The sequence below is a fragment of the Thalassophryne amazonica genome, chromosome 16, assembly GCF_902500255.1.
Source record: "Thalassophryne amazonica chromosome 16, fThaAma1.1, whole genome shotgun sequence".
NCBI lineage: Eukaryota > Metazoa > Chordata > Actinopteri > Batrachoidiformes > Batrachoididae > Thalassophryne > Thalassophryne amazonica.
The window spans coordinates 67,274,109-67,286,252 of record NC_047118.1 but is presented as its reverse complement, the minus strand read 5'-3'; the positions used below and the strand labels follow the sequence as shown (position 1 = coordinate 67,286,252).

The window sequence follows — 12,144 nt, the reverse complement described above, 5'->3', positions numbered from 1 at the left end:
TGTCAGTCTTGCTTGCTTTTTGGAATTTAAAAGTCTTTATATTTAGTAACAGCACATGTTGTGTGCACATGTGCTGTTGAGTTCCTGTCCTTTGTTAAACCCGCCCCCGGGGAGCCGCTGTGCTAAAGAGTGAGTTCCAAATGCAGGAAAAACGCGACTTATACTCCAATGCAACATATATGTATTTCCTCTTCAGAAGGTTGTTGTTGTTGTCCTTTCGGATGTTCCCATTTTTGTTTGGGGTCGCCACAGCAGATACAGCCAGATCCACACTGGCATTTGACACAATTTTACGCCGGATGCCCTTCCTGACACAACTCCAGTGTTACTTGGAGAAAGACACGCAGCTGCTGGTGTTCCAAAGAGGTCTCCTATCCAAGTACTAAGCAGATGCCGCACTGCTTAGCTTCTGAGATCTGGCGGGATCAGGCTGACACAGAGCAGACCAGCTGCTTCCTCTTCAAAAGGTATTTTTTTTTAACTGGTGCAACCTGTACTCCAAAATGACTTATACTCCAGAAAATATGATATGTGTGGAAGCTTAAAACTCACTGCATGTATTCACTGATATTAAATATTCATTATTCGTAATATAAATTATATCTCAGTGTGCTCAGGGCATCCATCAGCCCTCTGCTGCCTTTCATTTTTAATGTGATTACCCAAAATGTATTGTTGTAAAAACCTGAGGCAGAATGTTCAGGGTGTGGAAACTGTACAGCCAGTTGTTGAACAGAAATTATATAAAAAATTTTCTCAAATATGTCTTTTTTTATACCTGAATGAAGAAACCTGACAGTCATGTATCCTGACCTTTTAAACCATGATTCTTACTGAAAAATGTGCATTGGACGTGTAAGTCGGGTCTTCACTAATACACTGACATGATTTCTCTGTTTGTTGATGCACACGTGCTGTAAATAGATTTAAAGGCACAATCACACTGGCTGTATGTGTGTCACTGTGAGATGTTTATTTTTAGACTCCTCTATTCGCCTGGCGATGGAGCTGACATTGATCGGCCTCGATGTCCGTTCTTTTTCTGTATTGCTTACACACCTGGCAATAACATACAAATTAGAAATGTGCATGCTGCAAAATGTCATACATCAAATGCTCATTTTTCCCTGGATAGTAATGATCTCCTATGGAGTCAAATTTGTCTCATTAATACTTGCAAATGCACGGAGGGTGATTTACAAATATCCCTTGATTTGTACACATGCTTTGTGATCCACAAACACAAATTTCTGATTTGTAACTTGTGTGTTGGTTTTTACAATGTCCCAATGAAGTTGGGACGTTGTGTGAAATGTAAATAAAAACAGAATACAATTATTTGCAAATCCTCTTCAACCTATATTCAATTGAATACACCACAAAGACAAGATATTTAATGTTCAAACTGATAGACTTTTTTGCCCTCCATGAATTTTGGGTTATTTGAGCATCTTTTTCTGACTCAGTGTTGTAAAGTTGGACATATTTGCGGACTTTTCTGCCAAACGCATTTGATCCGTGATCGAAATATAATCAGTGGGTGCACTGCAAAAACTTTTAAAATATGATGGGAGAGGAAGGAGTGAAAGAGGAAAAGTAACAAATCACAGCGTTTGTTGTGTGGGCCGCTGAAGAGGAGGTACTGCTGGCCCACCACCACCAGAGGGCGGCCTGCCTGGAGTGCGGGCTCCAGGCACCAGAGGGCGCTACCGCATCATGGGAGTAATCTGGGTGACAGCTGTCACCCATCACCAAACACAGCTGTTTCTACTCAGCACCGAGGTATATCAGGAGGACGGCGTCTCCACCTCAGTGCCGAGATATCGCCTAAGACCAAGGTAACATTCTCTGCAGCATATTCTGTGATTGACAAACTTGTTAAACCTTTCAGGACTGGTGACTACTGAGACCCTCCTTCTTTGGATAAGTACTCACCTTCCTGCTGAACTTTGCCAAGAGGTGGAGGCGGCTTCTCCCCTCTCTGTACTGGGTGCGTTCATCCACTCCTGTGTGTTCTTGCTCTCTCCTGCCAGCAGTACCGGATCCGACGAGCGGAGGCAGTGGCCACCTGGGAATTCGGGACTTGGCGGTTCCAGTATTTCCAGGGTTCGGTGGCAGTGGAGATCTGGGTGGTTCCGGTTCGACTGAGACGGACGTCTCCTATCTTCGAGCCTGCCCACACGACACCAGCGGATTCGACCCTAAACATTGTGTTTGTTATACTACTCGTGCTTGTTTCAGTAGTAAATCTTGTTTTTTACTTCCTCCATTGTCCATTCATTGCGCCCCCTGTTGTGGGTCCGTGTTCCTACACTTTCACAACAGGATATCTCGGCCAGCGTCATGGATCCCGAGGGGCGTCAACCGGCTGTTGAACGGCCAATGGAAGACCAAGGCGCGGCGGAGGCTTCGGGAGGGGTAATCGGTGAGTTGCAGCGGATCCTCACCGCCTTCACCTCTCGGATCGATTTAATGACCGAGCAGTACGTTCTTCTAAACCGCAGGGTGGAGGCTCTCGCCGCACAAGTGGAGGCGCGCCCTTCGGGCGCCGCTGCGGCTCTCCCTCCCGAGGACCCTGCGCGCGAAAGTGACGTTCCACTGGTCGTTCAACGGTCCCTTCCTCCGTCCCCAGAAGCATACATAAGCCCTCCAGAGCCGTATGGAGGCTGTGTGGAGACGTGCGCAGACTTTCTTATGCAGTGTTCGCTCGTCTTCGCACAGCGTCCCGTGATGTACGCGACTGATGCTAGCAAAGTAGCTTATGTAATAAATCTGCTTCGCGGGGAGGCACGCGCTTGGGCTACAGCGCTCTGGGAGCAGCACTCGCGGCTCCTTCATACATACGATGGGTTTGTACGGGAGCTCAGAACAGTGTTCGACCATCCCAACAGAGGAGAGTCCGCTTCAACCGCACTACTGTCAATAAGACAGGGGCGTCGGAGCGCAGCTGCCTATGCAGTCGCCTTCCGCATCGCGGCGGCGAGATCCGGCTGGAATAGCACTGCCCTCCGCGCTGCCTTTGTAAACGGACTGTCACTGGTCCTAAAAGAGCACCTGGTGGCTAAGGACGAACCGCGGGATTTAGATGGGCTCATCGATCTAGTCATACGACTCGACAACCGGTTAGAAGAACGCCGCCGGGAACGAGGCGAAGGGCGTGGCCAGGCACGCGTCGTCCCTCTCCCTTCCGGGTCCGATCGAGCTCCGCCCTCCCCACGCTCCTCTGTTCCTGCGCTCCGTGGGGTCACAGCTCCCCCTACTGACGAAGCTAGGGACACGAGTAGGGCAACATTTAGGGCACCAGATGCACAGAGGAGATGGACCCACGGAGCGTGTCTTGTTTGTGGTTCAATAGAGCACCATGTGAGAGACTGCCCCGAGCGGTCAAACGCCAAACGCCCGCCCCTAGAGACTGGGCCAGGGGTGGGTCAAAACATTCACGTGGGACACACCCACATTGCTACACGACTCCCAGTCATGATCCTGTTTGAGGATTCAACCCTGAAGGCCCCAGCACTGGTGGACACGGGCTCTGAGGGGAATCTGCTTGACAGTAGATGGGCCAGGGAGATAGGGCTCCCTCTGGTGGCTCTTACCTCGCCTGTGCAGGTTCGGGCGCTAGATGGCTCCCTACTCCCACCAATCACGCATAAGACACCCCCAGTAACTCTGGTGGTGTCAGGTAACCACCGGGAGGTGATCGAGTTCTTTGTGACTCAGGCCACCTCCCGTGTGGTTTTGGGTTTTCCCTGGATGCTAAAGCACAATCCCCGGATCGATTGGCCGTCCGGGGTAGTGGTTCAGTGGAGCGAAACCTGCCATCGGGAGTGTCTAGGTTCCTTGGTTCCTCCTGGCTCCCAAGCTAAGGAGGAGGTCCGAGTCCCGCCCAATCTGAAGGCGGTGCCGGCGGAGTACCATGACCTTGCTGACGTGTTCAGCAAGGATCTGGCTCTCACGCTTCCTCCCCACCGCCCGTATGATTGTGCCATTGATTTGGTTCCAGGCAGTGAGTTCCCGTCCAGTAGGCTGTACAACCTCTCACGGCCGGAACGCGAATCAGTGGAGACCTACATCCGGGACTCATTAGCTGCCGGATTGATCCGGAATTCCACCTCACCGATGGGCGCAGGTTTCTTTTTTGTGGGTAAAAAAGATGGCGGGCTTCGTCCATGCATTGATTACAGGGGGTTGAACGAGATCACGGTTCGCAACCGATACCCGTTGCCCTTGTTGGATTCAGTGTTCACTCCCTTGCATGGAGCCAAAATCTTCACCAAGCTGGATCTTAGAAATGCGTATCATTTGGTTCGGATTCGGAAGGGAGACGAATGGAAGACGGCATTTAACACCCCCTTAGGTCATTTTGAGTACCTGGTCATGCCGTTCGGTCTCACTAATGCTCCCGCGACTTTTCAAGCGTTGGTAAACGATGTCTTGCGGGACTTCCTGCACCGGTTCGTCTTCGTATATCTAGACGATATACTCATCTTTTCCCCGGATCCTGAGACTCATGTCCGGCATGTCCGTCAGGTTCTGCAGCGGTTGTTGGAGAACCGTCTGTTTGTGAAGGGCGAGAAGTGTGAGTTCCACCGCACTTCTTTGTCTTTCCTGGGGTTTATCATCTCCTCCAACTCCGTCGCCCCGGACCCGGCCAAGGTTGCGGCGGTGAGAGATTGGCCCCAACCAACAAGCCGTAGGAAGCTGCAACAGTTCCTCGGTTTTGCTAATTTCTATAGGAGGTTCATTAAGGGCTACAGTCAGGTAGTTAGCCCCCTGACAGCCCTGACCTCTCCCAAAGTTCCCTTCACCTGGTCGGACCGGTGCGAGGCCGCGTTCAAGGAGTTGAAACGGCGCTTCTCGTCTGCACCAGTTCTGGTGCAGCCCGATCCTAGCCGCCAGTTAGTGGTTGAAGTGGACGCCTCGGACTCAGGGATAGGAGCGGTGCTCTCCCAGAGCGGGAAGACCGATAAGGTCCTTCACCCGTGTGCCTATTTTTCTCGCAGGTTGACCCCCGCTGAACGGAATTATGACGTCGGCAATCGGGAACTCCTTGCTGTGAAAGAGGCCCTCGAAGAGTGGAGACATCTGTTGGAGGGAACAGCCGTGCCATTCACGGTTTTCACTGACCATCGGAACCTGGAGTACATCAGAACCGCCAAGCGTCTGAACCCCAGGCAAGCCCGCTGGTCACTGTTCTTTGGCCGTTTTGACTTCCGGATTACCTACCGCCCCGGGACCAAGAATCAGAGATCGGATGCGTTGTCCCGGGTGCACGAAGATGAGGTCAAAACGGAACCGTCGGATCCCCCGGATCCCATCATCCCGGAGTCCGCTATCGTGGCCGCCCTCACCTGGGACGTGGAGAAGACCGTCCGGGAGGCCCTGACCCGTGTCCCGGACCCCGGAAACGGACCAAAAAACAGACTGTACGTCCCACCAGAAGCTAGGGCCGCAGTCCTGGACTTCTGTCACGGTTCTAAGCTCTCCTGTCACCCAGGGGTGCGAAGGACCGTGGCAGTCGTCCGGCAACGCTTCTGGTGGGCATCCCTGGAGACCGACGTCCGGGACTACGTCCAGGCCTGTACCACCTGCGCCAGGGGCAAGGCCGATCATAGAAAGACCTCAGGGCGACTACAGCCATTGCCTGTGCCTCATCGCCCCTGGTCCCACATCGGCCTGGATTTCGTCACGGGTCTCCCGCCGTCCCAGGGAAACACTGTCATCTTCACGATAGTGGACCGTTTCTCCAAGGCGGCCCACTTCGTGGCCCTCCCGAAGCTCCCTACGGCCCAGGAGACAGCGGACCTCCTGGTCCACCACGTCGTCCGTCTGCATGGCATACCATCAGACATCGTCTCCGATCGCGGTCCCCAGTTCACCTCGCATGTCTGGAGGAGCTTCTGCCGGGAACTGGGGGCCACGGTCAGCCTCTCGTCTGGGTACCATCCCCAGACCAACGGGCAGGCAGAGCGGGCGAATCAAGAACTGGAGCAGACACTTCGCTGTGTGACAGCCGCGCACCCGACGGCCTGGAGTACCCGCCTGGCCTGGATCGAGTACGCCCACAACAGTCAAGTGTCATCAGCCACCGGCCTCTCCCCGTTTGAGGTGTGCTTGGGGTATCAGCCCCCCTTGTTTCCGGTGGTTGAGGGAGAGGTCGGTGTGCCCTCGGTCCAGGCCCACCTACGGAAGTGCCGTCGGGTGTGGCGGGCCGCCCGCTCTGCCTTGTTGCAGGCCCGGACGAGGGCGAAGAAACATGCAGACCGGCGACGAGCCCCGGCCCCCAAGTATCGTCCTGGGCAGGAGGTCTGGTTGTCCACCAAGGACATTCCCCTACAGGTTGACTCACCTAAACTGCAAGAACGATACATCGGACCGTATAAAATCCTCAAGGTCATCAACCCCGCCGCAGTGAGGCTCCAGCTTCCGGCCTCACTGCGGATCCATCCAGTTTTCCATGTTTCCCGGATCAAGCCTCTTCACACCTCACCCCTCTGCACCCCGGGTCCGGCACCGCCTCCTGCCCGGATCGTCGACGGAGCACCGGCTTGGACTGTCCGCCGGCTCCTTGACGTCCGTCGGATGGGCCGGGGTTTTCAGTATCTGGTGGACTGGGAGGGGTACGGCCCCGAGGAGCGCTCCTGGGTGAAGAAGGGCTTCATCCTGGACCCGGCCCTCCTGGCCGACTTCTACCGATGCCATCCGGACAAGCCCGGTCGTGCGCCAGGAGGCGCCCGTTGAGGGGGGGGTCCTGTTGTGTGGGCCGCTGAAGAGGAGGTACTGCTGGCCCACCACCACCAGAGGGCGCCCTGCCTGGAGTGCGGGCTCCAGGCACCAGAGGGCGCTACCGCATCATGGGAGTAATCTGGGTGACAACTGTCACCCATCACCAAACACAGCTGTTTCTACTCAGCACCGAGGTATATCAGGAGGACGGCGTCTCCACCTCAGTGCCGAGATATCGCCTAAGACCAAGGTAACATTCTCTGCAGCATATTCTGTGATTGACAAACTTGTTAAACCTTTCAGGACTGGTGACTACTGAGACCCTCCTTCTTTGGATAAGTACTCACCTTCCTGCTGAACTTTGCCAAGAGGTGGAGGCGGCTTCTCCCCTCTCTGTACTGGGTGCGTTCATCCACTCCTGTGTGTTCTTGCTCTCTCCTGCCAGCAGTACCGGATCCGACGAGCGGAGGCAGTGGCCACCTGGGAATTCGGGACTTGGCGGTTCCAGTATTTCCAGGGTTCGGTGGCAGTGGAGATCTGGGTGGTTCCGGTTCGACTGAGACGGACGTCTCCTATCTTCGAGCCTGCCCACACGACACCAGCGGATTCGACCCTAAACATTGTGTTTGTTATACTACTCGTGCTTGTTTCAGTAGTAAATCTTGTTTTTTACTTCCTCCATTGTCCATTCATTGCGCCCCCTGTTGTGGGTCCGTGTTCCTACACTTTCACAACAGCGTTTTGAGGTTTCTGATTTAGAAGGTGCATGTCAGGCTCTGGGGAGGGTTCGCAGCCACACAGAGGGCTGTGATCGAAAGCTCTTTGGTTTGTCACAACCAGGATATGTGTGAAACTTAACACCATATTAGAGTGCAGGCAACAAGCAGCATTTTGTTAATAATCACTGGCTTTGAATTATGCCCTGCATCGTTTAGGTCCTGTGTCTGAGTATGGTTTGAAAAAAATTAACTGCCATATAGCGGGCTTTTAATCAAGGAAATATGGTACCCACTTTGGGCAAATCATCAAGTGTCAGTGCTGAACTTCATTTTGTACCTCTGTTATGGGGCACGTCCAGACTCCTCTGCCCAGTACATGAGAGGGGTTTTTAATGGAAAGACAAAAATGCAATGGGACGGGATATTTTGTCCGATGTGAGTGAAAATCCATTATATACGGAATTTATTACATAGAAAACCATACAAAAGCATTGGGACGTTTGCTTTTATCTGATGCGTGCGAATATCCAGTTTATATAACTTTTTAGGTGAGCTTTACTGTGTGTGTGTGTGTGTGTATATATATATATATATATATATATATATATATATATATATACGAGGTCTGTCCAAAAAGTATCCGACCTTTTTATTTTTTGCAAAAACCATATGGATTTGAATCACGTGCATCAGCCAAGCTTGAACCTTCGTGCGCATGCGTGAGTTTTTTCACGCCTGTCGGTTGCGTCATTCGCCTGTGAGCAGGCTTTGTGTGAGCAGTGGTCCACCCCTCTCGTCGTTTTTTTTATTGCAAATAAATGTCTGAATGATTTGGAGCTTTGCTGCATCAATTTTTTTCTAGAAACTGTGAGAGACCTCCAGGTGGACTCCGTTCGGAAAATGAATATGGCTTTCAGGGACGATTTTATGGGGATTACACAGATTAAGGAGTGATCCAGATGGTTTAAAGACTGCCCACAACTGCTGAGAGTGCGCCACGCTCTGAGCGCCGATCGACAGGCTCAAACCCTGCTGGAACAACCAGATCATTTCCAACGTAAAGGCTTTGTTGATCCGGGACGTCGTCTGAATTCACAAAAAGGCAGAAGGTGTGGACATCAGCACTTTTTCGGGACATTCCACTGTTACAGGACTTTTTTTCATGGAAAGAAAAGCGGAGGGACGCGCCACGGAGCCGTTCATTACGCGGCACAAAACCACCTCCGTGTTGGTCTCACAGGATGGCTTTCAGGTGGATTTCAGACGGCTGTCGGTTGCTTTTCAATCGTGTGACTATCTGAGAAATTGAGCATGAGCTGGACATGCCCCAACATGTCCTGTGAGACTTCATCACGGCGTTGCTTTGCGCCATGCGGCTCCACCACGACGCGCGGAACTCCGCTCCTCTTTCCATGACAAAAACTCCTGTAACAGAGGAATGTGCCGTTCATTTTCAAACTGGACGCTGTGTTTTATCCGGGACGTCGTCTGACTAGCACAGGAATTGTGAAAAGACGTGGACATCAGCACTTTTTTGGCACATTGAGACAGACGTGCGGAGGAATTCCGAGCGTCACGGCGGTGCCGCATGGCGCAAAGCAACGCCGTGATGAAGCCTCACGGGACATGTTCTGGCATGTCCACGCACATCCACAATTTCTCGGATAATCACTCGATGGAAAAACCACCGACAGCTGTCTGAACGCCATCTCAAAGCCGTCCTGTAAGACCAAAACGGAGGTGGTTTTGTCTTGCTCCAGTAGCGAATCCATCGTGACGCGCGAAGCCTCCACTCGGCTTTCCATGACAAAATCTCTTGTTAAAAGTGAAATCTGCCGGAAAATGGTTGATGTCCAGCTCTTGTGAGAACCAGAGAAATGGCACACGATGGTCACGGATCCAGACAGCCATCCGTTTAGAAATGAAATGGTCGTTCAGCCTGTTGATGGCGACTTCGGAGCGCGGCGCACCCCACAGCCGCTGGGGGCCGTCCTTAAAGCGACAGTAACACTCCTTATTCTCTACCAAGCCCGTAACATTTTCACAAAAGCCAGATAAATTTTTCTAATGGTTTCCAGCTGCCAGTCTCTAACAGTTTCTGAAAAAATTATGATGGAAAAAAAGCCCAAATCAATCCACCATTTCCTGACAATGAAAAACCGCCGAGGGGGCTGGACCACTCCTCACTCAAAGCCTGCTCACAGGTGAATGACGCAACTGACAGGCGTGGAAATCTCACACATGCGCACAAGGGTTCAAGTTTGTCTGACGCAATCACACGTGATTCAAATCCATATTGTTTTTGAAAAAAATAATAAGGTCGGATACTTTTCTAGTAGACCTCGTATGTATGTGTATATATATATATATATATATATATATATATATATATATATATATATATATATATGTATGTGTGTACGTGTATATATTATACAGTGCCAGTCAAAAGTTTGGACACACTTTTCCAATTCAAGGAAAAGTGTGTCCAAACTTTTGACTAGATGACTAAAACAGTGTCCATTTTATGGCACAAAACTTTTATTTAGAGAAATAATATCTCAGAAAATGTAAAGTTGGAACTTCACATTTATCACTTTTATTTAGAGAAAACTGATTTTTTTTGGATAGAAGGGTGAAATTATATTTGTTTTGTCCTCATCACGTCTCTTTCCCCGAAAATTCAATATGAACCTATCTGGCATCATTAAGTACATTTTGGAAGGCTTTGTGATGCATAACTGCAGATTTTCCATTTCTGTGATGCATTTTCTGTTTGTTTTCTTCTAGTGTGTTGCTTTGTGGTTCACAAGCGCTGCCATGAGTTTGTCACTTTCTCCTGTCCCGGCGCTGATAAAGGACCTTCATCAGACGTAAGTACAAAGAAAATAAATGCCACCAAGAAGCGTTCAACTCAGAAATAGCGGTAATGTCCTGTTTTCATCACTGATTTGACATTGATGTAATCTCTACTGTTACTGTTACCACTACTACTGTTACCACAACTACAGTAGTTTAACTGGGACTCTGGTCTTCGCCTCCGGGTTGTCCTTTCTGGCCTTTGTGTTGTGACCACTCAACTATATGTGGTTGGTGAGCTGCAGCATTACTTTCTCCATTTGTTAGTGTGACCAAAACAGATTTTTAACCCTCTGAGTCTGGTCTGCTTGTGTTTTCTTCCTGTAATTAAAAATACCAGAGAATAGAAATTTTTCACTTTTCTATGACCTTCCCAAACACGTATTGATCATTCTGAACATTTTGAATACCTTGAGAAATCTATAGCTGCTGCAGTTTAGAAAATATAGCTGTACTTGAAGTAACACTCTGGACAAAAAAAAAAAACGTGGTCATTTTTGGGCTGTTCGTCCCAGATAGAGATTTTGGCACATACCCCTAGTTGTTCATTGGGGTCATATTAATCTAGAACAGTTGAGTTATCCTCTCCTAAATGAGACATGTGCATACATGTCTCAGCTTTGTCCTAGACTATTTTAAAAATGCACTCAAACTGCGACTTTCACTGGTTTTACCAAGTCAGAGATCGATCAGCTGCTCCGACGCGTCCTTACCTCCATCTGAAGTGACCTTTTAGTCTGACGTGCACATGTATTGAGCTGCCGCCAGAGGAATCTTTTGTTTGGCTGCCTGTGGTGTGTTCTTTATCAAAATGTCTCATTCTTCCTTCATATGGGTAAATAGTGCATGTACAACCTTATATATAATCGCTCTTTGAAGAATGTACGGTTTCCTGTGTAGGAGACGTCACAATCAGGATTGGTGAGGCAAAGTTTATTAGCACAGTGTGAAAAATGGCAGCAGCAGGAATCTTGATGGCTTTAAATCCAAAGCAGTTTGAGGAAACACACATACACACCAATTCTTGTAACATTTCAGTCAAGTATTTATTAAGCACTGACAAAAGGCTAGTCCACCATTCTGAAGGAAAAATGGACTATTATCTAATCAGTCCTACTTTGGAACAAATCCCTCTTAAATCCTGCACAACCATCTGGTTTTCCCTGAAAATACTAGTCATTTGTGACATCCTTATGCTTGATTTATTTATTTATTTATTTGTCATCTAGTTCTTCAGTCTAAAATTCAATCCAGGTGTTCCCAACTTGTTAAATCTGCCTTTTTCCCCACCTGATATTTATATTCCAATATGTGGATCGCTCAGTGCTGATCTTTCTCACTCAGTATCTATTTTCTCTGTGCATCCTCTGTTTAACCGCGACTCCACCTCAGGGGCCCTGGCTCTTAATTACGGGGCCCTACCACCTTCACTGTGTCACTTCCTTAATGAGTTTGTGCCCTTATGACCTCGGCTCCTGCTAACTAGCTCAGCATTCAAATATAGGTGACAGCTGCTGTGTTGGTGAAATAATGTTGGTTTTTTTCACTTGAAATTATTTTCCTATTAGAGGTAAGAGACTTTATATTAATGTATTTACTATTCTCAAGTGTTTTGTGTATATTCAGTACGAACATCTTGCATCATGAAGCCTTGAAGTGTTGACCCTTGATTAGTAATATCGCCTCTTTCCTTGCAATGTCACGTCAGAAAACTCTTATTTTACCTCCTGATGGCCCTCCTGCTTCTCTCTGTCAGCTACGGCAGTTTAAAAGAAGAACTCAATTATAGATGTAGGCTAATAGAATGGCTTCCCTGTGGAAAAGGTCGAGGGATTAGATC

At 49.4% G+C, this 12,144-nt stretch overlaps 1 protein-coding gene across 2 annotated transcripts in view; it reads left to right on the top strand.

Annotated features, from left to right (window-relative positions):
• LOC117527442 (protein kinase C beta type-like) overlaps nt 1-12,144 on the top strand; it is a 267,696-nt gene that overhangs the window by 102,070 nt on the left and 153,482 nt on the right. For both annotated transcript variants that reach the window (XM_034189782.1, XM_034189781.1), the window contains exon 3: nt 10,236-10,318. In XM_034189782.1, coding sequence (XP_034045673.1) covers nt 10,236-10,318 — 83 coding nt within the window. The remainder of the gene's footprint in view (nt 1-10,235; nt 10,319-12,144) is intronic.